The 27,529-nt window shown below is 44.4% G+C and overlaps 1 protein-coding gene across 1 annotated transcript in view; it reads right to left on the bottom strand.

Annotated features, from left to right (window-relative positions):
• Positions 1-27,529, bottom strand: part of FAM133B (family with sequence similarity 133 member B) — a 222,729-nt gene that overhangs the window by 16,642 nt on the left and 178,558 nt on the right. Inside the window, exons 10-11 of the mRNA XM_085631041.1 lie at positions 21,690-21,788; positions 10,965-11,039 (exon numbers count right to left, since the gene is read on the bottom strand). Coding sequence (XP_085487167.1) covers positions 10,965-11,039; positions 21,690-21,788 — 174 coding nt within the window. The remainder of the gene's footprint in view (positions 1-10,964; positions 11,040-21,689; positions 21,789-27,529) is intronic.

The raw sequence follows: 27,529 nt of genomic DNA, 5'->3' as shown, positions 1-27,529 counted from the left end.
CGAGCATTTATTAGTTGACAGTTTAGAGAATGTGCTTTGGTGACAGTGAGACTTTGTTTTGAAGAAGAGTGATCAGTATTGTGTGGGTTTGTAGCAGGTGTGTTTTTAGTGCTGGTATTAGCAGAATTAGGATAGCAATCGTGTAGCTGTTCTGTAACGTAGTACTCGTCTAGCAGGCTAAGAAGGCATTTTGATAAGTCTGCGTGTGTGGGTGGTGGAGACGGTGTTTGAGAATTAGTTGGAGTATTGTGTTGTTTTAGATGTGTAATCTTGTTGTGCAGTAGACATGGAGAAGCGCAGATGTGAGGTGTACCACGTTTCGTACCTGAGTTGCTGCACGTTTCGTACCTGATTTGCTGCTGGGACTAGGGTAGAGATTAGCTTTAAGGTCTTGGTCTCCTATTGTTCCTAGGGCTTAGAGCTAGTGGTGTGATTGGTTAGGGATAGGGCTCCCATTGGCCGAAGGGGGGGGACCTCAAGGCCAGGGTTCAGGACGTCTCAGCTTTGGCATCAAGGCAAAGGGCGGAGAGGCCAAGGGCAATTGCCTGTTTAAGCCTGTTCAAGACTGGTCGGGACTAGGACCAGAAAAGTTGGCCAAATTCAAATATACTAGCATGCACTCTATCCCATCCACAACCAGAGTAACACACTCACAGCACATATACCCTACTCATTTACTACAAAATAACCCTATACAAAATTCAATGTCTTAGCACCCACTACAAAACCCCACGATCCACACCACCACACTCCACACCTAATACAACCTTCTTTCCTAGTTACCACACATTTCCAACATCAACAGCATACAACTCAATCCTATACTGCTAACCAATCCACTCATCACTAACACAACCTAAATACACACCATACTTAAAGAACGAGTTAGTAACCTTCGGTAACCATGTATCTGGTAGAGAGACAGTCTAGCCGCAGATCCCTTAACTTAGAATATCCCCAGGTGTCAGACTGGATCGGAGAATCTTCAGCAGTACTTCTGCGCGCCGGGGGACGGCGTCGCATGGCTCCGTCCTGATGTTGTCCATGGAGATGACGTCAAAGGAGCCATATAAGTCCCTCCCGGGGCACTGACGTCAGTTTTCTACTTTGAAGTTTTTCCGCGCCACAACGTGGAGCCACTACCAAAACCGTGAGAGTATGGGAACAGTGTGCTACAAAAGATCAAAAATCTTAGAAACAACAATGACAAGAAATCACAGAATGATGAGAAACATCATCATGTAAATCAAAGGACTGAAGGGGGAGAGCAGAGTACTTCACCCTAGAAACAGTGTTGCAGAAGCAAAGAGCCATGTCCTCCTATGAGGCAAAACGGCATTGGGGATGAATGACATGGCAAATGATAGGCAGTCTGCAATCACCGAATGCAACTGTAATTGGCAACAGAACTGGAACAACATGACTAGGTAATTGACAACATTTCTGCAACAAAAGAGAATGTGCAATCATACACCCCATAAATTACCTATTGACTGTAGCACAGTCAAATAGACCCTAAACTAATTGACAACAACATAGACAAGGAGACCCCAAGTAATGGTTCAAAAATAGAAGAGGGTGGAAGGGAGGGTAGAAGAACATGATCAAGCCCCACACTGGAAGAACCAGGGTGGAGGAGCATAGAAGGACATTGAACCCACCACCCAATTATGAGAATGGGAGGAGAAGCAACAGATAAAACCGAATGAGACAGCCTACTCCAGAGGGAGGTGAAGCAGACCATCCGTCGATAACATTGACCAAAACACGGTGGGGACAGCAATGCCAGTGTGGCTGACACCAGACTTATTAAGCTATGTAAGGGAGCATTAACAAGGGGAGGCAAAGGCACCACAATCCGTCAGAGGGCGGTACGAAAGGGAAGCACATAACCAGAAAGGCCACTGCATAATGGAAGAAATTCCTCAAACTTCTGCAAGAAGAAGTTAAACCGAGCACAGATCCCATGCATCTGCAAGCGCAGCGCGAAAGCACATTCTCTAAGCGGTCTACTAATAAATGCTTTATCCCTCTCTAAAAACAAACATCACAGCAACGGCCTACTCACTGATGCAAAACCTGACATACTATTCATAACTGAATCATGGTTGGGAGATGATATTGTTTCAGTCCTGAATGAAGAAGTTCCTTAGGGGTATCAAACTATCACCCCAAAATGTATAGGCAAAAAAGGAGGTGGGTTAGCTATTGTGTTCAGACAAACATTACATATCACTAAAGCTGACGATGTCCCATAAAAGATTGAGGCCCTTTTCACCAGATGCAATCCTATACCATCTTCCTCCTGTAACTTCCTGCTCCTTTACAGACCTCCACATAGCAATGCAACACTCCCAGACACACTTCTAGACACAGTTTCAAACCTGATAATACTACGTTCCAACCTATGTGTTCTGGGTGACCTCAACATTTGGTTTGACAAACCCAATATGCCCCATCCGAAAACAATCATCACTGGCCTAGACACACTGAACCTGCATCAGATTGTCCACAAACTCACATATATAGCTGGACACATCCTAGATGGCATTTTTGCAAATACAGAACTTACCTTTAAACAACGACACTGGCCACAAGGTCAGTCAACCATTTGCTTGCTTTCCAACATAAAACAACAATAAGCAACTCACCTAAAACCACCGTAAGTGCATCCACCTATCGACCATGGAACAAACTCGATTTAGAACACAACTAACATCTAGTACGGATCTAGACACAAAGTCTGTTCAAAAACTATATGAGTGGCTACAGGAAGCTTTTGACATCCTGATACCCCTAAAAACCACACAACCGAACAAAAGAGAACAAGCACCTTGGAGAAATACAGAGATAAAACAACTAATTAGAAAGCTGCAACATGCCTGGCTCAAAATAAACAACAATCAAGACAAACTTCGCCTACAGAAAATTAACAGATAATACAAGTCAGCGATCGAAAAAGCTAAGAAAAGATACTATTCAGACAGAATACAAAATGTTAAATGTGCAAAGAAAGAATTCTATAACATTCTAAATGAATTTTGTTAACCAAGAGCTCATCCTGTTACTTAAGATTTCACAGACAAACTGTCAAAAACATTACAAGGCCAAAGCAGACACGTTGGACTCATACTTGAAACAAAAAGAAAGCACCGGCACAGACCCTTTTCCAAAACAACATTCCAAGTATAATGTAACCCAGCCTCGCCGTTTCTTCTAACACATTTCACATGGTGAATTTATAGATCTGACCAAAGCAAGCAGGCCTGCTGGCAGCCCTTCTGACCCGTGTCCACTGCAAACCTTCAAGACAATTTGTCTAACAACCTCTACTGCCACACCAGAAAGAAGAATCATAAATTCCTTACCTACCGGAATATTTCCAGAAGAACTCAAAAAGTCATACATACTCTCATTACTGAAGAAAACAAACTTGGACCAGCCGAACCCTGACAACTACAAACAGATTACAAATGGACTTTTCCTGGGTAAACTGATAGAAAGAGCAGCATTCGGCCAGATGTCACAATTCATTGAAGATAATGCCATACTTTCAGACTCCCAAACGGGATTTCTTCCAGGCAGAGGCACAGACTCTACCCTCCTTGCCATCTAAGATGATCTGAAGAACACAGTTGACAGCAAAGGGGTTGCTGAGCTACTTCTCTTAGATTTCTCGGATGCCTTTGACACGGTTGACCATGACACTCTGATACAAAGACTCTACGAAGCCAGCATAGAGGGGACTGCTTTAAACTGGATCACATCCTACCTTCAACACAGAACTAATGTCATCCATACCACTCCACCCTGTAGGGAGCTGGGTTTCGGTTGCAGTAGCCCCCCCCCCCCACACTTTTTGCCAGACAACCGATGCACTTTGACTTGATGTGCCCTGGGTCCCTGCAAATCAGGTTCCTAGGGCCGGTGTCTCTTACCAAAACTGTACCTTGTACCCCCAATTGGCACCTCTCTGGCCACATGTCAGTCCCTTGTAAATGGTACCATAGGTACCAAGGGCACTGTGGCCATGGAAGGCCTCTCAGGGCTGCAGAACTTATTGTGCCTCCCTTGGAGGCCTTGTACCTTTACATACACACACACACTGCCATTGCAGGCTGCGTGTTTTGGTACAGAACAAAGTGAAAAGTCAACATGGACAACCCACTGCCCTGGCATACGTCAACCACCCCTCTTGCTGGGTGCACTATACCACTGGTGAGGGCACAGGTGCATGAGCCCTGTACCCATACAGTGTGAAAGCCAATTTTTAGACATTGTAAGTGCAGTAATGCCATTAAGAGTATATGGTGCAGGGAGTTTGTCATTGTGAACTCCACAGCACCATAATGGCTTTACTGATAACTGGGAAGTTTGGTTTCAAACTTCTCAGCACATTAAACCCACAATGATGTCAGTGTGGGATTTATTGAAAAATGCACTCAGAGGGCATCTAGAGATTCCCCCTGAAAAACGACCAGCCTCTGGTGGGTTCCCTGACGGGTACACACCAGCCTGCCACCAGGAGACATGTATCTGGACCCATGGGGTGGCAGGCTTCACTCCCTGAGCCCAGAAACACAGCCCCTCCTGGGCGGAGGTTGTCACACCTCCCGGAGGCCAGGAATAGCCATCTGTGGCAGGGGAGCTTCATAGGCCTTGTCGTTTTTGTAACACAACGCCCAGCCTCTCCTGCTGTAAGGAGCAGGCCTCCTTCCTGTCTCACCTCCTTTTCGGTGGAAAAAATAAGCAAAGTTCAGAAGGTGTGTCCACCTCTGCCAGTCCCACCCCTCAGGTGGGGAAGGTGAGGCGAAGCTCACTCTTCAGTGCCCGCTATCTTGCAAATGGCAGGCACTCTCCTATCAGGATTAGGGATTGTGCCCACTCCCCCACGTGGGATGAGCACACCGAGGGTGTAGTCACCCCAAGGTCAGTAGCCCATTGGCTAAAACATATTCCCACAACCGATGACAAAGGACGAAAGAAGACGCCCAGCAGAGGAGACGGCAGAGAATAACTGACCTGGGTCCAGCCCTACTGACCCGTCTGCAGTTTCCAGATATCCTGTGCCAAAAGTCGCCTTGTCTTGCAGCCAGCGACCTTCAGAACCCTGGGAGGACTGACTGCCTTGAACAAAGACCGGATCACCTGTGAACAGCAGCTCTGTGCAAAAGAAACAGCCCAGAAAGACTCTGAGCTTGCTGAAGACAAACAAAAGCGACGCCTGGAACCACCACTGCACCCGACGCCTACGGCTCATGTAGCCCACGGGTCCCAGTGAGGTCCCCCAGCACTCCAGAGTCCGAGTCCACCGTGGGTTGACCCCTCCAGGACTTCCCAATGTTGCCTGCAGCCTCTACACGGAGAGCCCCCCCCCACCGCGATTTGAACGGTAAGGCGAAATCTGACCTCAAAAGACACCCCTGCATCCAGACGCCCTGGTGAAGAGAACCTGAGGAGTACCTACGTCCCCGAGCCCTCCAACTTACCTACCCAGCTGTTGGTTCCTCCCAGAAGTCTTCCTGGACTGAGCCTACAGCCAAAATCAGCAACTCTCATTGAAAACAACAGGGCACCCGACGCCAAAACAGCACCATGCACCCAGCCGCCTCCGAGCCGCTGCGGGTGCACCTTGTGTGCTAACTCTGATCCCCCTCTGCCCTAAGCCTAACACCAGGAGCTTTGCTACCACAGCCTTGTGGCCTGCTCGTGAGCAGCCACCTACCGGAGGTCTCCTATCCCCCATTGGATAACATTGGGCCTCACCACTCTGCACCCGGTTGTCCTAGTGCCGCTGAGGGTATTTCAAGAGTGCATCCTTGACCCTGGGGGAACCCAGAATACCAACTCCCACAAAGTTGTACTTAACTGCAAACCGATAACTTCATTTCTTCCCATGGGATTGCATTGACTTTTTCCCTTGAAAATTCTTTTAAGTGTGGAGTTGGTTTGTATGAAACCTTGAAAAACAGCACATGTACAAAAAATCATTTACTTACCTTTTTTCTAGGAAATGTCGCAGTGTGATATCTAGGCATATCACACTGAGTAGAAAAAGTAACTTAAAAAGTAATCTACAAAGCAATGGTCAAAGTAATCTGTAAAGTAACTGAAAAGCAATATCGAACTGTTGACTTACCCATAAATCAACCAACTGCATTTGTAGCTGCATTCAACTGAAGATCACTGCATAAGATTTAGCAAGTATTATTTCACCTACCTGGATCAGGCTGGGCTTAGTTATAGAAATAAAATAACTAAACAATATTTTTGACACAAACAAATTGGTCTGAGTTTCGTCTGAGTGTGTGAAATTATTTCTTGCCTGAGTGTGTACAACAAAGGCTTAACACTACCCTCTGATAAAGCCTTTCTGCTCGACCACACTACCACAAATAGAGAGTAAGGTGCTATCTACTTTTACCTCTGCCTATTTTTGGGGTTCCACTGGACTCTGTGCACACTATACCTCGTTTTGGTATAGTATATACAGAGCCAGCTTCCTACACCCCTTTCTCGTCCAAACTGTACTTCACAAAAGCAGGGTCCCTCAAGGCTCCGTCATCTCGCCATGCTTTTCAACATCGTAACCGGCACTGATCAATCAATTTCACCTCACGTGCTATAACTATGCAGATGACACGCAAATACTCTTTCAACTGCACTGCTCCAAAGACATTGGAAAGTCGCCAATTTTCAGTTGTCTCAGACCCATGGATCAATGAATGACGAGCCATCTCAAATTGAATGCTTCCAAAAAAGAAATACTCGTGTGGCGATTGGAAACAGTGTGGCCCGATGATCTGGGAACACCGCCTAAAGTATCAAAGGAAGTAAGAAACTTCGGAATGACCATGGACTCTAAGCTATCAATAAATGCCCAAATGGAAAAACTAGGAAAATCAAGCTTTGTTACTAAAAAAACACTCTGTGACAAATCTTCCCCCATTTGGGATTTCCACACAAGGTGCTGGCTACCATCTCTCTTGTTTGGTCCAATCTCGATTACGCCAATAGCCTGTACCACAAATCACCAACAACTATGAAAAGACTTCCAACGGATTCAGAACTCAGCTGCCAGGCTACTTTTACTTAGAAAACCGCAAGACCACATCTCCCCTGCCTTGAAAGCCCTGTATAGCTTATCAGAAGATCCACGTTCAAGCTGCTCTGCATCACCCACAAAATGATATATGGAACTGGACCGCTCTTCATCAGGAATAAATTCACAAAACACATTCAACAAAGGAACCTCCACTCTAGAGTCGCACCTAGCCTCAAAATCCCATCTTACAAGAAAAAAACATGGGTGGCACATCCTTCTCTGTTCAAGCAGCCAAGCTATGGAACTCTTTACCCCACCCCCCTCCAATAAGATCCATGGATAACCACCTTATCCTCAAAAAACTACTCAAGAATTGGCTCTTCCCCACATAAATGCCATATGCAAACAGAAATATACAGCATTTCCCTCTGTATATAAGCATTTATTTTTACTAAAGATACGTACCTGTATATGCGCATTGCTTTGTATAAACGTGTAGAATAATTGTTGTTAAAAAATACAGATATTCATTAGTTCTGCTTAACAAATGTACATATTACTGATGGTTGCATTATTCTGTTTTTAACATGTATATAAGTGACTGTATAAATAAGTAAGTTTATCGTCAATTGCTTCACTATTGAATTAAAACAAAATTTAAAAAATAATTTAAAGTACAACAACACTTGAAAGTGGGAGTTTATTAAATGCGTCTCTAATCTACATATAATACCTTCCTTATGCATCTATATACCTTCCATGTACTTATGGATATATATATTTATTACTTTTCTTCTAATTGAGCATATCCAATGCACCACACTATTTCCCACCCTATACCGCTATCAATATATCCTCTGCCTCCACACTCTCATTCATCCAAAACCCCATACCACTACTATGATCCCCAAAATAAAACATTCTAGATACTTCCCTACTCGAACCCTCCTTGCATCAACTCATACCTCTTACTATTCTGATCTCCCAAAAAAAGCCTTTCTAAACCCCTCCCTCCGACTCTTCCCACTCCATCTCACCTTTTACTCATCCCAAGCCTCCTCCTACTGCTATGAGCTCCAAAAAATTTAAATAATAATTCAAAATCCTTCCCTCTTCTATCCCTCCGCTATCCTTTTCAATCCAAATAACAGACTAACATTTCCACCGCTCAAATTACTTTACTATTTCACTAAACTAATTCACTACTAATCCTTAATGAGCTCCAGAGTGGCGTGCTACTCGCCTAAAAAGTGCTTCAACACCTCATCAGGGGTAGCAAGCGCTATATAAATGTAAACATTTTTCTCTCTTCTATTCCTCCACTATCATTCTCAATCCAAATAACTAATATACCCACCACTCACATTACTTTAATATTTCAATATACTTTTTAACCACTAACCCTTTATGGGTTCCAGAGTAGCATGCTACGTGCCGAAAAAGTGCTTTGACGCTCGCCAGGGGTAGTACGCACTATATAAATGCAATTACAATACAAGCATGTATATTTTTTTTAACCCAGAAATGAAGAGGGTGGCACTCCATGGCCACTTGGGGAAGCTGCTGCTGAATGGCTCTCTAGAAGCTACTGCAACATGTGGTAGACTTGCAGGTTTCAAAATATTCCAGGGCCAAATCAGCTTTGTACACAAAAAGCTATGCATAACTAAAAGGCAAATCTATTGTCGCCTGCGCATTAGTGGAAAACCCAACAATCGTAAGCAGGTATGGCGATGCAAAGAAACTGAGAAGCCCATGGTCAGCGCAATGGAATCAGCAACTTCCAGACCAGACTTAATTAGGGTTCTGAAGGTATCCTGGCCATATCTGAACTTCTCTGAAAAATGATTTTTAAAGTGGTCTTGTTAAAAAGGAAAGACTAATTGGGCCATGCTCCAAAGGGAGCAAGTGTATCTTCCTAAGAGTCAGATAGAATTGATGGATTTAAGGCCATAAAATCAGAAAAGATCTTCTTGCCCCGATTACCATCTTTTTACATTCTCTAACTGCCCCAGTGGGTGTGATCCTAAAACTTGCTTTAAACTTGCACTATCAAGCTCGTAGGAGACAACAGGAAAGAAGAGTCTCCAGGCATTGGTCAGCGCATCCATGCCAAAAATGGGTGACTCCCAGATCAACATAAAAGGATCCAGCGAAGCCTAGTTAAACTGTAATTGAGATTTTGTGGCTTGTGTTGCTGGCTGAAAAACCTCAGTAAGGAGGTTGGTCTTAGCAGTCGTGGGGATAACCATATTAAAGGAGAAAAACTCCAGAAGGACATGGCCGGAAGGAAATGCTATCTCCAGTTCAGGTGGTGCGTCCAAGTCACTAAATGTTCCTAACACTAAAAGGTGAGCAGTGTCAGACTATAAAGGTAGAATGACTGTCCATCAAGTCTGTCATCCATGTCATGTATTCCCACTGGGGATGAATCCAAACTAAAGAGTTCATGCAGTTTCCCAACACCAGCCTTTGGAAGTAATGGGTTGTCTTCTGTAGCTCACACGTTCCTGAGATAGGCATAATGGCATTCTATCTTACAGTAATTTTTACATCTGTATGAGATAAATAACCTCTGAGTGAAACATTTCTATATTATTTAGTAACCCAAAATGCCTTAAAATCTTTAGTGAAGTTCTGAAAATAAATATCCACAGCTGATATAATTTGTCTTTACCAATGTATTGCAACTACTTACCAATGGCACGTGTCTATATATCCACTGGAGGTTAATGTATTGTCAACAGCAGTTTTAGAGCAGACTCTGGCTTTAAGCCACAACCTACTCTCAAATATACCTCTGCATCCCACATCAGGGGCGCTGAGCCTACATCTTGTTTAACATGGAGTATTTCTTCAAATTCAAATTTGCAAATGGTGCGCAACATAATTTTTGAAATGCACAATTATACTTGCAACAATTTTTGAAATGCACAATTACACTGGTCTAAAGGAATTACGCTATTGCCATGCTATCGACCCACATATGCACACACAGTACCTCTATACTGTAAAGGACTTTGGTGTTATCAATGATGTTATCATGTTATCTGAGATATCATCAGTGATGCCATTTAACATATCCTGAGTAATGCAACACGTGAGGTCATAAGCAGTGCATGGTAAAGTTAGTTCAGTAAACTATTACTGGTGAATTTCATAGGTAATTTGGTTTTTGAACAATAGTTTTAACTTATTTCAACATCTAACTAGAACGTCGTTTTAATCTTTGGTGTTTTCAGTGTATTATATGTATACAAAATCCAATAAAAAAGGTACATGATCACCCCCAAAAGATACAACAATGTGAAACTCTTTGGCACTGTCTCTGGTGCGGAGTCCTTTTGAAGCTTAGAACAGACAAGAAATGTATGTTACTTGGTAGTGCAAAGCTTTCCTCTTTCCGCAGAGGCTGCAAGCAGAGATATGGTGTTCAGACTGGAAGAATAAAGGCATCTAGGCCCAAAATACAAATACAGAATTACCACATAGGCATTTGTGGCAGAATCAAATGTGTTGCAAAGGAAAAGATTAAAAACAAATTCAAAGTCACACCAAAGATGAAAAAATACGAGAACAGGGGAGAAAAAACAGTTTCAACTTAAGCCAGTCTTTAGAGAGTTAGGTCTTCTAGCAAGGAATGCTATGAAAAAAAGAAGGAAAGAAAACAATGAAATAGCTATCCTGAGGCTGAAAATTCTTGAACAGTACAGTCACTTATACACTAAAATGTAAAGGTATAGCGTCCTCGATTTTTAAATAAAATAGTGTTCCAGCATCCTTTTTTGCAGCAGGTAACTCTTAAGCTTCTGAATATGCAGAAGACCTTTCCACAATAAACACTTCATGTAATACAATGAAAAGAGAGAAAAAAATCTTCAAAACATAACCATCTGCTTATTACTGCGTATCTACTTACACTAAATGTTGGAATAGAAATTGCACTTGTTTTTTCTCTTTCTTCGCTGCTCCTTTTTTTCTTTTTCACTTGCATCTACAAATGTAAAAAAGAAAAAAAACAAAATGGTCTTATGTTCTGAGGTTTACATTATGTACATATTTTTGCACTACAATTAAAGAGATTATAGCATTATAACAAGGAAAATACTACGTGACGGACATAACTTTTCAACATTTTAGGTCTCGCCTGGCGTTGCAGCGCAAGGCGTTGTAGCGCAAAGCATTGCTCGCTTTGCGAGACCTCTTGTGATCAAGGAGATTTCAGAAGAGGGCTTGAAGCCCCGCCCATCAATCCCATTGGCTGACGTCATCCTTTATGCAAAAGGCTGGCCTCTAATTGGAAATGAGGCTTATTTGTTACTGTCCTGTCTCCTTTTCGTCCGGCCCATCCTGACTGGATTGCCCACTTGCCGGCTGTCGTGACTGAATTTCTTATCTATAGGGGTCGTGTATGTTTACGAGTTAGTCTGTGTGTCTGAGCAACTTTTTACATAGCTTTTCTTTTAACCACTAGCAACTCTGAGCAAAGTTTAAGCCGTAGCCATTTTCTGCCGTTTTTCCACCATCTGCGTAGCTGTCGGGCAGGGCTGCTTCCCACAGAGAGATTTTTTTAAATATTGCACAACGCATGGAGTGGCCGGCAGCCATGTGGTTGGGTTAATCTGTTGCCTGTCGTGCATGGGCGTGAGGCAGGCGAAGGGGAGGGATAAACCAGGTGACAGCAGCACTAGGAAGCAGCACTGTGACACTTGAACACAGAGGCTAACCACTGGTTTTGATCTGGCTGTTCAAATACCGGTTCCCTTCCCAGATGTCACGAGGCCCCGCTCTCTCCCAGCAGCTTCTGAGCGGACACTGCGTCCTGGTGACGCACCAGTTTGCTGCCATTTGTGAATGAATTTGGGACTGCAGAGATGCTGAACACTGTGTTCGGAAGGGACCGCTTCTCCTACAAAAGGGTGCAGGAACAGGAAAAGGTAGGGGAAGAACTATTGCACGTTGTATTTGTGCACGTTTCTAGGAGTAAAACTGTTAATGAAAGTAGCTGGGTGTCCGATTGCAGCATGTAACAGTGCCCGCCTCCTCCCAGCTGCCTTCAATGGATATGTTTTTCAAGTCAGTAATCCTGTTTCTGTAACGTTTCATTGAAATGCCGCCCCCGTTATGTTGCACCCTTTGCATGGTTCCCAGGCGGAGTAGGAAGACACTACCAGCAATCCAGAGGGTTGCAGCTGGTGTCTAGTTTAGAAACTCTAAGAATAAACACGGCAGCCTCCCTGTGATGCGAGGTTTGTTTACACGTGTGATAGAGGAGAGGAGCTGTGTCATCCCTCACTGCTCAACTCACACAGTTTTAATTTGTGCTGATAAAACCCTCCCCTCTGTCAGCCAAAGATCCTTTGGGCCAAGCAGAGAATGGTATAAAGCTGTTTTATCATCATCTGTGCTTTTTCGTGATACAGTGGCTAATTTTAATTGAATAATGTAAGAAATGAGATGTGCTCCCCCTGTCGGCTGCCCCCAAATCCCTATTGAAGCCATTTGTGTGCTACTGACATACAGTTTTAACTCTTTTGTGTTGCAATATATCACTTGTCATATCTACCCTGTTGTAAATTCTGTCTGACATTGAACATGTTTCGAGAAAAATAACTGCCTGCTAAAACGGACACAAACCAAGTTTGCACCGGTTTTGCTCATGAACTGAGCACAGATTAGGACTGCTCATGCTTTGCATAGGTTGTAGCCACCAGCGCTTAGCAAAATGTTAAAAAAGGACTACTGTTGTACAAAAATGGGTACATTTACCTTTTGCACATAATACTCCCAACTTTTGCTCTTCATTAAGGTGTCAATTATCTTTCAAAACAGACCCATATCAGGCACAAATGTTACTTGTGCACAGGCTTTTTCCTCAATTTTTCGACTTCGTTCTAAATTAGCTTCTTTCACTGAAACCTCTTATGATCAACACACTTTGCTTTAATCTTGTTAAGTAAAATCAATTACTGCCTTATATATATATAACTATTTTTAACTAGATTTACTTAAATGAAAAGGGTGAAGTAAATGTCATTATTATGATTACACTAGAATGGTTTATTTTCTAAGAAAAAACACACAAAGAGGGTTGAGGCAAGAACCTGCACCTGTCACTTCAAATGGCTACCTGGTTTGGTGATGGTGCCTGAAAACCAGAAAGTGCACCCCTCTACACTTCCTATTGGGATAATTCCCAAAAAACAAGCACAAAACAAATGGAATCAGCACACATCAAATTAAAGTATTGTTTAGAGTTCAAATGACATCAATTGTTCATGATGACTTGAGGAAGAAGGCCAGGTCCAGATTTCTCTTTATAATTAAAATTATTTTCTTTATTGATAAATGGGTGCAGTCTTTAAAATCCAATATTCACAAATTCCATTAAGCCATTTAGCCAACGCGTTTCGTCTCAGAAGAGACTTCTTCAGGGCTCTAGATAATATAGATGTATTATATCCAAAATCCAATAGTATGAAGACTTGTAAGTACATAGAAGATCACGTTAGGCAGTATTTGTCTCAAAACAATAATGGTACAGTTAACATCATCCTTGAGCGGCAGGGTGGCCAGCAACAAACGTCTAAACTTGTGTCTCGGAGAAGGTGTCCCTTCTCCTTCTTCCTCGCACACGAAGTAGGAATTCCCTTTTACTGAAATCAGCCTCAGGAGCTGGGGTAAAGGTTCTACAGGACCCGAGTTCAAAATATTTTCAATTAAATTACGATTTGCCAACACAGCACGCTGACGTTAAAAGATTGAAAACGGAAGTGAAATGCGTCAATCAGCTCATTTCACTGCATCGGTGCCCGATATCCCCCGAGCACGATTTAGATAGGGGAGGTATCATTGGAAAGGGGCGAATCTACTAGACACCAGGGACTCTTTTTTGAGGGTGAGAGCTGCCTCCTACATGAAATGGGCTAGTCCTCTTCCCCTCCACAAGTCTTTCAGCCCCCCCACCAACCAGCAGGAAGCCCAGTACACACCAGGGATAATTTTATGAGGCCATAAATGGGTAGGTGGCGGCCCACCCAGGCAACGGGTCTAGCCCCCACTCACCCATATAACCCCAGCAGTCTTTCTGTCCCTCTTCAGGGACAGATTGGAGGGGTCTTCCTCCAATTAATTTGCCCCTGGGATGAGTAGAAAGTCCACTAGGCCACCAGTGACTATATTTGGAGGAGGAGCGCCTATCCTTGCCGGAAAAGTCTTTCTTCCTCACCCAGGGGGCAGATTAGAGGTTCCTCCTTCAATCTGCTTATCCGGGTGGGGCAGGAAGGCTACTAGACACCTGGGATTTTTTTTTTTAATAGTGCCATAATTGGGTGGGGGTGGCCCACCAAGGCATCTGGCCTAATCCCCCACCCACCCATACAATAACCAGCAGTCTTTCTGCCCTTTGTCGGGGGCAGATTGGAGGTGCTTTCCTCCAATCTACCCCCGGCGTTGTGACAAAGCCCTCTAGACCATCAGGGATTATAACTGGAGGCTGGAGCAGCCACCCTTGGCAATGAATAATGCTCCCCACTACCCTCATGCTCAGGCATATTAGAGGTTGTAGACACCAGGGATGATTTTTTTTGTGGAGAACAAGTGGCGGCATTGGGCGTATTCCCACCCCTCACATGACCCACAACAGTATGTCTGCAACCCCAGGGATCAGATACAAGTTTTTTTACTCCAATCTGCCCCTGCTGGAGGAGCAGAAAGCCCACTACACACCAGGGAGATTTTTAATGCTACCTGCCAACACACAGGGCCAGTCTCTACCTCCAAAAAGACCCAAAAGTCTTTCTGCGCCTTGGGGACTAAAATAACCCACTTTTTGGCAAGAAGGGCAATTCTGATTTTGGATTTTTTTTTTTTTTTTATACATATGGGTTGAGCTAAGTCCCAGTACCGTCCTACTTCTATCCTGAATGGCTACACTTTTCGGGCTTGTGTCAGCTGCCACCTGGAGCAACCTACAAAACCCAGACATTTCTGAAGACTAGACATCTGGGGAAGTGTAGGCTGGTATGCCTTTAGTACATCCCACAAGGTTCTCTTACAAACAAGGCCCTGCAAACCACAAACTTTGCCTAAAACTGAACACTTTCCTTGCATTTCTGTGATGAAAACTTTCAAAAACAGCAGGAATGCATAAAATTCCTACCACCTAGTGTTCCGCCACTTGTCTCGATAAAAATGCTACCCCACTTGTATGACCTGGCCTAGTGCCCTCAACAGGCACAAATGAACCCAAGGTCAATGAGAGTCCCTCCACGAGACTCCCATTGACCTTGGTTTGATGACTGCCTGTTGTATGCACTAGTGAGGTACCATTATTATCAGAAGACATGTGGGAGCATAGACTAGCCGGATATATTTATTATTTCTAATTGGATTTCCCTGCATTTAAGACTTGAAAATATAAACCAATGTGTAAAAAAGAAGACATTTTGAAAAATACGCTCTAAATCATATGCTCATAGGTGTACCGACAATTTCAGCGATGTACAAATAACCAATGCTCCTAAACTCTGTATCTTGTGCCCATTACAGGAATACACAGGTTACCTTTATACCTATTTTTCACTCTTCATAATTCACCATATGAAATGGTCTAGGCTAAGTACACAATGAAAAACTATGGTACAGATCAGTTTTTGACTCTGGGCACCTCAGGTTCTTGGAGAAACTACAAACCCTATATATACCAAAGGGTTACAAATGAAAACACTGTTAGCAGGGAAAGGGTAACACAACAGTACCGTTTGTTATTTGTTATTTCTTGATGCTTCAGTTTTACAAGACAATTTCCTTTAGTATTTTTCAAATCCTCATGCAACAGTTAACTACGCTAACAAATCGATTTTTCTAGGCCCACTGATCTTACTGACTTAATTAAAACATAACATACTCTCTACTAAAGCTTTATTAATGGAGAATTGTAGTTCTTCCATTTCATCATGTAGAATGTTGGTGTAATTATGGTAAGGTTAACAACCGTTTTCTGAGGAGACCAGTTAGCCCAGTGGTTCCCAAACTGTGCGCCGTGGTTCCCTGGGGAGCCATCAAACCTAGCCAGGGGAGCCGCACACCAAGCACTTTAATGCATTAAGGGGCAGATGTACGACCGTTTTTTGCGGTCCCAAAGAGAAATTTGGCCCCTTTGCAACCCCAAAAAATGTCGCCCAATGTACTAACCCTATTTTGCGAGTCGTTAACCTATTAGCGACTAGCAAAATATGGTTAGCTACTCGCTATTAGGAAAGGTCGTGCCAAGGGCATGCCTTCCTAATAGCAAGTGCAATTGCCATGTACCATTGTTTTGTGACCGCATTTGCGGTTTCAAAACAGTCGCAGTTTGTCCCCCCTGTCAAAAGGGTGGTAAGCCACTCGCAAACGGGACCCCTTCCCCTTTATGAATGTGTTTGCAAATATTTTTGCCTGGGTCCACTGCCTGCTCTTAAAAAATGAAAGTTAAATGTTTCATTATTTTGTCTTTAAGGAAAAGGGGCTGCATTTTTTTTTAAACTGCTTTATTAAAAAAGCAGTCACCAACATGGTGGTCTGCTGACCCCAGCAGGCCACCATCCCTGGGAGTACTAGCCTTTCCCAATGGGGGCGCAAATTGCGACAGCCTCCTTAATATTCATGAGGAATGCAATTTGCGACCCCATTGGGAATCTCAAACAGTGTCTGAGATACTGTTGTATATTAAGTTTAGCGAGTCGCAAATTGCGAGTCACAATTTTGCGCAATTTGCGACTCGCTAAACTTTATGGTTTTACATCCAGCCCATAATGTTGAAGGGTCTGTTGGCTTCAGTTAAATTAATAAGAGTTAAACACATGATGTCCATGATTTGTAAGTGACATGCCTAAAGCTGTGAACGTAGTGCTTAATTGATGGCATGTCGAGAGAGATGACCCCATATTGCTCTGGATCCCCACGTTCCAACACTCCCAAAGTAACCGGAAGATGCCTGATTTATTTTGTTAGATTTGTTAATAGTTTACATTTTTTCCAAATGCATTTTACACCAATGCAAGTTATCAGGAAAGTACAGTTATCCTGTCTATTAAACACATTAGGTATGACACTTGTACTTGAAGAGAGGAGAGGGAGACACAACGAGGAGAGAGCAAAATGTGCTTCTGACTGCTAGCTACTCTGATACAAGCTATGGGAATCTATGAAAGTTCCAATACTGGAGTATGAAAACAAGTTACTTACCTGTAACTTTGGTTCTACAGTATTGGTAACTTTCATAGATTCCCATGCGCCCACCCTCCTCCCCTGGGAAAGCTCAGTCTTCAGCATGTTTTGTTATACTGTTACACAATGGCTACGGAAATCTGAGGCTCTGAGGTTCTCTAAGGAAGGTTCTATGGGGTGAGGCTAATCTGATTGGTTGTTGCATTATTTTGGTCTCTTTTACAAAAAGAGGTGGATATGCTACAAAATGAGATGAGGCCTAGGCCTTTTCTTCTCTTTTGTACCTACTGCTATGTTATTTTTTATTTACCGAGACTCCCATTCCGACGACGGGAAATGATACAAGCTATGGGAATCTATGAAAGTTCCAATACTGGAGTAAACAGGTAAATCAGAAGGATGATCACTAAGAAAAGCAAGATAACTTAAAAGGATTAGGACAGATCTCGGGAACCAGAATCTTCAGATATGAAGTAAATTCCTGCAAAGTCATGGACAAAAACCCAGATAAAAAGTAACTTCAAATGTGTTGCCATGGAGTGAACAACAGATTACCCTTCTCAAAGTTAGCCTAAACCTCTTTTGTCTTCACTTTCTTCCTTTGCTGAAACCATTTTTGTTAACCAGTAGGACTCCATGCACTTTTACTACTGCTAACCAGAGCTAAAGTGCTTGTGCTCTCCCCCTAACACCTGGTAAAATTAGACTGCATGATTGATACATTTAATTTACTTGTAAGTCCATAGTATACGGGGATGTATGACGGAACAACGCATTCCACTGCAACGCAAATGCCTTTACTACGCATGTGGTACAACGCAAATGCCTTTACAACGCATAACCTTCAGCACGCATTTGTTTTACAACAAATATGCCTTTACCATTTGTGCCATTACATCGAATTAGGTTGTCAAGGCATGTATGTTAAAGGCATATGCGTGGTAAAGGGTTTTCCTGACCCCTGCTCTTTGCTCTCAAACCAGTCCCGTCCCCAAAAGCTCTTTTTTTAAAATACTCGACCCCTAACTTGAGCCATAAAACTAGACCTCGGCACGACCCTCCCGTGGTCCCCAGCTCTTCTTAAAAATACCCATGCCCTGCCTTGAAATCTTACCCCTACGCAACCCCCCCTATGGCCACAAGCCCTTTCAAAAAATCTCCTGAACCCTAAAGCAGTACCCCGGCACGACACCCCCCCCCACCTAAAAAAAAACACACCCCAGTGTTAAGCCCTAAGACTGCCCCAGACCCAACCCTTCTTACCTCACTACAACGATGTGGCAGCTGTTCTCAGCCACTGTGCAGGTTGTAAAGAGGAAGTGGAAGGGTCTCTCAGTTTCCTCGAACGACGCTGATGGCATTTACCACGCCGGTGCATTTGCCACCATTACCAGAAGTATACCCTTACCATTCATACCTTTACAATGTTAATTAGTTGTAAAGGCATGCATGGTAAAGGCATATGCATTGTAACAGGACATGCGTTGTAACGCAAGCATAGTAAAGAATCTGCGTGGTAACAGCCGCGTTGTAATGGATGATTCTCGTATATGGCACTGAGGGTGCCGCGAGTCTGTACATTAAATGATATTAGCAGGCAACAGCACTCTTACTACCCACTCAAGTAGCCTTTTAAAACATGTCTCAGTCCTGCCACTGCAGCCTATAGCGCAGTTTTAAACTGCCATTTCGACCTGGCACAAACAATCTTTTGCCAGGCCTAAACCTTCCTTTTCTATACATACAAGTCACCTCTAAGTTAGGCACTACAAGGTTCATAGGGCAGGGTGCATGTCCCAGCAGTGAAACCCCCTAAAGTAGTTTTTCACTGTTTTATGTCCTATCTCCCCCATTGACTAACACTGGGTTACCGTATAACATTTACTAAGTGGTAACTTTAGATTGGGAGCAGGTAGAGAAATGGTGTTCACACTCAGGTGAATTGCACTTCTTGTTATTTAAAATCCTCTATAGTGGTTGAATTTTAAGTTGCAATTCAGAAAATGCCACTTTTGGAAAGTTGCTGTTATTGTCCTAACCATTTGTTCCTTCTGCGTGTATCCTGGGTGAGATGAATGTGAATGGCTCTGCTGTTGGGGTTTGTGCATTCCTCCCAGAAAGTGAAATTAAAGGAGCTTAGATGTGGACAGGATGAGCCATCCTGCCAGGGAGGAAGAGCTGTGCCCTGCCCCACTTACATTTCAAAGGGCTTCCCTCCAGCACACACAAAGGACTTGAATACCACCTTATTGCCACCCCAGACAGTTTGGAGCCCGGACAGGGGAAGGGAAGATCCTTTGAGAACTAGCTATGGGGTAAGACAGGGAGTCATCCCACACAAACAATCTGGGCCCAGCTATAAAGATTTCCTGAACCACTCTTCAGAACACTCTTGGAACTGCGGACATTACAGAGGAAGGACTGCCTTGCCCTCCAGAGGGCTGCCCTGCTGCGTGGGGTCTGCCTTGTTCTAGAGAAGTAAGAATGGACATGCTCTCATCATTCCAGGCTAGCCTGAGTGACTCCATGGGTCAGTTGGCTGACCTTGTGTTTTGAGCTACAGGGACACAAAAAGTTCCAGTGGCCTCCCTGCAACTGCCCAGCTGACCTGCTGCTCCCGGACATGCCGGGACCTGTCTGAGCCCCGGTGGCCTCTGCTAGAGTGAGTCCCTGATCCCCAAGAGGTGCCTTCACAGGTCCTGGTCAATTGGTTGGTTGGCATCACCGTGCACTCCTCTTCAAGAAAAGGAGAAATCCTGAAGTTCTAGGCTCTTTGCGACGCAAACATACCCGCTTGTGACAAGAAACTGTTGTCTGCGACAACTGCCAACATAAAGCTCTGATGATCCAGACTCTCTGCACTGCAGCAACGGCCGGCAATGCGAGATCTGCACTTCACGCAACAGCAGCAACAGCCTACGGTGATCACCAATACGAAGCTACAGCAATGACCATCCACAACATCTGAATGGTTTTCTGCGCTACTGTGACGATAGTCCACTCTGTTTGGCTTGCTCTTAACACTACCACGATGGCCACAAACAACACTCTCCTACTCCTAGAGGCCTCCTCCACCATGAACGGAAATCTTCACTGTACTTTGAGTAGGAAAATATTTCAGAGGTGCTAACCTGATCCATGTATCAGGCCAGTGTTCCATCGTGGTTGCCATTCACTTTTTGTAATTTTGGTCTCAGTTTATTTATGAAAGCTTACTCTGTTTTCCTAAATTGGTTTGGCATTTTTATTGTGTAGTGTTTTCACTTTAGTACTGTTTGTGTGCTGCATAAATACTTTAAACTTTGACTCTATGATAAGCCTGACTGCTTTTGTGCCAAGCTACCAGAGGGTTAAGCATAGGTTAATTTTGTGACATTTGTGATTCACCCAGACAAGGATTGTGTTTGCTGCATGCAGTGGAACTTTTACCCCCCCTCAACCTATAACCCAAGTTCCAACACTCTCCCTTTTATAGGATCCAATCAGGATGTGCAATTCACATGAAGCGTAAGTGAGGAAGAGGAGTGTGGTAAAGAAAGTTTGGTGGCTCCTTGCATGTGGAATTCTTCTAATGAGGCAACTTTGTCTTCATCATCTTAAAATGTCTTCAACCGATTACTGGAGAAAATGACCACACCAGTTTGGCAGAGGAGAAGGTGTTGGGGAGAGGATGTAGCCTTGCGTCTAGAGCAGTCGACTTCGAAGCTGGGGAACCAGGTTCGAGTCTCGGCAGTGACGCTCAGCATCCTGTTATTCTGGGCAAATCACTTAAACTCCCCGTGCCTAACACAACAAAAAATTAACGTGTCCTTGTGTAACGAAACTGGTGCTCTTGTAAAGCGCTCCGATACCCGACATCTTCGGGTCTAGTTTGCGCTATATAAACTACATTTCTTTTTTTTTTTTTAAACTGTAATGGCCACCTGTCTCTTCTTTACATGCAGAGTTATATAGTACAGTCATATGCAATCTGGTGCCCACAATTCAAGCTGCACCAAAGCAAGCAGCTCAGCAAGAGGCAAACGTGCCCAAAGGAAGCCACATAGAGCATTGCAGCAGACAACAATGAAGAACAATCCCCAGAGCGCCACCTTCAACCAGGAAATGCAATTATCTGGGAAAACAGAAGGGCAGACTCATTAATGCCACAGATGAGTGTAAAAGCTACCACCCCCTGAACCAGATGTCAACCATGATTATCAGCTTTTCCAGCACTGCACGTAAGGCCTGCTACAAATGTTTGTTTGCCGTACAGAATTCAGGAAGGAAACAGTTGTATTCATCTTGGCTTGTTACTGTACCATGAAAAAGGAAAGGTTACTTACTTGCAACAATCGTTCTCCAGCAGGTGTCCTCTTCTGAATTAGTCGCATAAACGCATACAAAAACATAGGATGTGCAAAATTTCACATGATTAATTAATAGAAATATGAACCTCGTCTTCATCTTCCGATCCGGACAGAGACTCTGAAGTAGAATGGCAGTCACCAGCATCAAGAAGTTTCTTCCTTTTTCGGCCTGGACTTTTGGCATCCTGTTTGAAATACAAAAAACAATAAAAAAAGAGATACAGTGTATATATGCTTGAAGTGAACGCAGAGACTTAGTCAGTAAACGTTATTACACTATTGGGATAGATATTTATTGTGCAATTTAAAATCAGTTGGTTGCATTACATATTTGGTGGCACTTCATTCACACATTTTTCTAAAATCCAGCAGCATTCAAGAGAGGTATAGAACAAATAGGCATTAGATCCAGCAACATATGCAGATCAGGCACAACAGCAAAGCCAATACATCGGTCTTTTTCCACAGTAGCTCAAGTCATTACTAGATATCTGTCAAATCCGAAGCTACAGCTGGAAGGCTGCAGAGCTTCAAAACTTTACTAGATGTCCCTCTCAAGTCAGCAATTGCTTAACAAGTCTTTCACAAAGCTTCAATACCTCAGCTCACTACTAGAAATCCCTCTCAATTAAGATATAGCTGCTTCAAATGTCCTTCAGAAAGTTAAGGCTTCAACATAAAAATGACAATGTTTACTTTTGCTAATATAATGATTTATGCTGGTTTACCATAGGATAAGTAAATATGCTAATGCTGGTATATGATGATGACTCAACACTGCAATTTTCAATCTCTTTACATAAGACATAAAATTCTGGGGGGAAATACTTCACTAACTGGCACATGCATCAAGGAAAATTCCCCTAGCAAAAATTGCGAATCGTTAAAATAGCCTGTAAGCGACCGCAAAACAACACTTTCCAATGCATCAACCCCAATACTGAAAATTCAAGATAATCGCAAAAAAGGCCCCCGCAAATTTAGCGATTAGCAAAATAGCGATTATAAAATTGTGAAAACTAAAACTGCTCCTGCAAATAGTGAATAGCAAATAATGAATCGCAACCCAATGCATCAAAACTCGCAAAATCACTATTTAGCAAGAGCAGAATAAGGGGAATCTCAACCAGGAGGTAAAGTTGAGAAAACACAAAAAACATTTTTTTTTACAGGTGCTACCAATCTGAAACCCTTTAAAAATGCATCCGGAGACCCCATAAGCCATTTACAATGGCAGCCCTCTATGCGCTTGCAAGGAGGATGAGGATACTGCAGCAGCCCAGCGGAGAAGGAGGATACAGGAGAGGGTATTCAGAGTGCGCTTAACATTTCTGGTCCAAAATGATGAACAAATATACAATAAGTACCGTCTGAATCGTGCATTGATAATGCGTCTAATTGCAGATTTGGAACCCCTACTGCAGCACCAGACCCGTAGGAGCAATGCCATTCCTGCACACGTCCAGGTCCTATGTAGCACCTACTGGCGTCAGGCAGTTTCCAGGGGGTCGTAGCGGTAGCCTAAGGTGTATGCCAAAGCGCACTCTCACGCTTCTTCCGGAAATTCCTTAACGCCATGATGACAATGATCCATACCCACATCACCTTCCCCACAACCCCACAGGAGTTAAATCAGACCAAACTGGAGATCTACCAGGTGGCTCAATTCCCACATGTCATTGGATGCATTGACTGCACGCATGTCCCCATCTGTCCCCCCTCAGCCAACGAATACATCTTCCGAAACAGGAAGTCTTACCACACCATCAATGTCCAGATAGTGTGCAATGCTAAGCATATAACGGACATCGTAGCACAATTTCCCGGAAGCACACATGACTCGTATACAGTCCGCCACAGTGGCATCCACAGGAGTCTGCTCGGCGGTGAATTTGGAGAGGGACACCTACTTGGTACATACATATACCTATTTGTTACATCATTATTCCAAATGTGATTGCATTACTGCTGCTAACCCTTTGCTTCCCACCCTGTAGTGACCGCGCATACGCCTTGGGTGAATACATCCTGACCCCTTACCTCAACCCAGCAACACCACAGGAACAGCGCTACAACGCGGCACACATTAGCACAAGGAATGTGGTCAAAAGGACATTCGGGATACTAAAAAGTAATGCGTAAAAGTCAATAGCAATGTTACAGTTTAGAAATAGATAGATTTAGGACACTTCCGGAGTAGCTAGGAAGTTGAGACTTGAAAACTAGACACTAGGATAGTCACTATCCCGATGAGCACCGGAGTACCCAAGTTACCTAGCCCACAGGCTGCGGGTGCATAGGGGTGAAGATGCGTCGTTTTCGTCGTCGACTCCTATGGATGCCTGAAGAAAGATGCTGACAGGCAGTCAGGGGAGAGTGTCCGGTGGATCCCAAGCCTGGGATCAAGAAGAGAGGAAACCTGCAAGCAGAGGGGACAGAGTCAAGGTCACTAGCCAGTGACCACGTGGAACCAGGAAGGAACCAGGCGATGTCGTGAAGAGTTGCAGGTGAAGGTGAAGCTTGTCGCTGCAGCCAGGAGGACCAGGAAGCGTCGAGGACGACCAGGACCAGGAGGCGAGCTGTCCCACGAAGGCTCTTGCTGTCGGCGGCGTCGAAGTTGGACTAGGACTCACCAAGCCTTGGCAAGCGGAACCCACGAAGAACAAGGGACTTGCTTCTGGTGCAGACCAGGAAGGTCTGGGGTGCTTCTTCTTTGCAGAGAAGCGGGAGCCAGTCTGGAGGAGCCAAACCAGCGCAGAAGATTTCAGGGAGCGTCGTCACAGAGGCCACTAGCCAGCGGGCAAGCAACCGGACAGACGCGGCAAGCAGGAAAATGCTGAAGGGCCCCACGCAGGACTCGTGGAGTGTGGGGGGCTGGTCTTCGGTGCAGATGGTGCTTGGGGTTGGGGCTTCTCAATCCCCGGTGCACAACTTCGAGGGTACCTCAGAAGCTGCGCTGCTAGTTACTAGCCACTTTTCCCAGGTAGCCGGTCCCACGTCGCTCGTCGCCTCCACGGATCTCAGCTCTGCTGCAGATGTGGATGAGGGTCGGAGAAGTCTGGAAATCAAGGCTCTGGTCGGGCTCTGCAGTCGGTTCCTCGTCGAACGTTTCGCAAAGCAAAGGGTAGTCTCTTGATGGTGCCTGTTTGCACAGGGTAGCCACTCCTTGGCTACAAGGGAGATTCTTCAGTCTTCTTCTTTCGTCGAATGTCGAAGGTCCAGAGTTTCTGTTCAGTTTTGCAGGTTCAGGATAATCTAATCTCTTGAGGCCCAACTCCCACACTTATACTAATCTGGGGGGCTGGGATACCTGCTAGGTCACGCCTTATGGGTGGGACCTGGGAGGGGGTGGTTACACCCACTTCCCTTTGTCCAGTTTCGCGCCAGAGCTGGGGCTGGAGTGCCCCAGCGCCGGTTTGAACTGGACTATGCCAGGAACACCTTGTGTGCCCCAGGCATGTCTCATTCCTTTCAGCCCACCCTGCCCCAATACACTAAAGGCTGTCTGGGGAGGTGCTAGCACCTCCCCAAGCAGGAAACCTATTGTCCAGGCCTCCCTGGCTGGGATCACTCCCAGCAGCAGGAGGTCAGACTTGTGTCTGTGGCAGCAGCATCCATTTTGTGATGCTGAGGCTTTGGTTAGAGATAAACAGCAAAGTATGATTTTAACATGTCTCTCCCTCTAGAAGGGGGGAATAATATCCTCATCACCAGAAATGGTATGGGGGTATTATTCCAAAGTGTTAGACACCTTACACGACATGTTTTGATACAGCCCAACCATAGTTACCATAACCGTTTAAGATTATAAGGCACTTTAAGAGTATATGGTAGGCTATATCATAGAACAGCTATAAGGACATGGTTCCGAAAGCTGCAGACAGGCTCAGCTCATGCTAGAGCACCATCTCACATGTTACCAAGCACTCTGCCTCCAGGATTGTTAAGGCCTGCCATAGGAGTGACTGATAGGTACACATGTGTCTATATATAAGGTAGGTATAGGAATACTACACCTAAGCAAGGGGTGATTACACGACCTTGCCCCAGCTGAGTGATCAGCCAGTTGTGTCTGATTGGAAGGCCAGACCAGGGGTGGCATAATACATGCTGCAGCCCCTGGGAGGCCTAGGGTACACCTATGCCCTGGGTACTGTGGAAATGTGGATTTTCCTGATCAGTTATGTCCCCTATCTTGGACCCCAACGGTTCTATATGCATGTTACAAGTACATGTATGTTCCCTCCAGTTCCAGTTTCTAAGACGCAAACATATGTGTGTCTACCGTCAACATGTTCTCTGTCAGATCCGCCATCACAGGGCTGGATATTCGATTCCTAAGTATGAAAGGCCACCGACTTTATATGGCTAAGTTACTCCATTTTTACAGTTCAGGCGAGTAGGCCCGATTCTGTCCTCAAAGCCTTTCCCTGCTCTCTGTCTCTGACAGCTTCAGCTTGAGCTCGCATCTGTATCCATGAACTTTGTCCTACTCCCTGTGCAGCTAACGGTGCCTGCCTCGGCCAGTTTTCGCCTGTCTGCCAAGAAGTTGTATTTCACCTTCGAATTATCTATTTTGCTCTCCAGCCGATGCATTCCTGTCCAGTGATTTAAGTAAACATTTCCTTTAGCTCACAAGCAGAGGACTCAGCCTTTCCGTCCTCCTGCAAGTGATTCATAGCCCTGTTGCCATGGAAAGTTTTCTGCCCCTCGCATCTCATATAGACACTTAGACGCTTGTACACGTACACAGTCAGTATAGAATAGATTCTGTCCGAGAGTCTCTTCCTTGTGGATAACATAGTTCTTTAAACATAGGATGTTAGATATGATTTGGGATTAGGTTGACTTGACCCCAGACTTCTCGTCTCCACATGTAGAGCTAAATGTCAAGTCCCCTTCACCCCCTAGTTGCACGTCAATTACACGTCATGCTGCCGCGCGCGCATCTATGCCAAGTATTATCTTATAGATCCACCTATGTCTGATAATTCTAACCAATCATGTTTCTTTTATTCCTTATTACGCCTAGTTTCGATTATGTCACTGTCACGTCATTTTTCTTATCAAATGTTACGCCTTCTACATTCGTTTCATTGTAATGTACTTATTATAAAAATACATGTCTGTTAATGAATTATTGTACTTCACTTCCTGAACCTTCGTGGTGACGGAACCTGAGGGCCGCGACTCGAGTCGGCCATTTTGAATGGAATAAAGCCCATTAGAAACCTCTTATACCACGGATTCTGCCTCTTGTTATTTTGAGCTATTTTACTTTATTTTAAGATTCCGCATGAAATTCAGTCCGGTAATATTTATTTTATTTACCACATAATGGCGCCCGAACAGGGACACTTTCTCATCTCACGCGCCGGCGGTGCGTTGCAGGCCCGGTCTCCTGCCACAGCTGGACGGACCATAAACGCGTACCAGCAGGATTTCCTGTAAGCTCCCTCCGGTCAAGCGGGGGCGACTGAGGCTGCGATCAACCCAGACGAGGCGGTGAGAAGTGCGAAGTATCCCGACCAGAGCCTAGCTGAGAGAGCAAGATCCGAGGTATACAGAGGCCCACCAGGTTTTCCGAAATTCCGACGTCCAGAGGGTCCGATGTCCGCAGTTATCGAGTCCTGTCCATTCTCTGAGGCCTTCCGTTTCAAGGAGCTACTCGGTGAGTACCATCGCCGAGGAGGCGTGTTGACGCGCACATAGGTTGTGCCGGTCAAGACGGATTTGGGTACACAAATCCGGTCTGCACTGTTTAGCAGTGTATATGTACTGTTTAGCAGTATATCAAGTATTCCGAAGTATTCAGTTATTGCCAAGAATTCAGCGTGGTGATTAGTTAGGCAGACTGTCATCATTGTCGATCATTGTTATAATGTTTAATGTTTAATGTTTAAAGTATTCAGAAAATGTCTTGCAT

The sequence above is a fragment of the Triturus cristatus genome, chromosome 10, assembly GCF_964204655.1.
Source record: "Triturus cristatus chromosome 10, aTriCri1.1, whole genome shotgun sequence".
Lineage (NCBI taxonomy): Eukaryota > Metazoa > Chordata > Amphibia > Caudata > Salamandridae > Triturus > Triturus cristatus.
The sequence above is the reverse complement of the archived record's forward strand: the minus strand, read 5'-3'. Positions and strand labels throughout refer to the sequence as shown.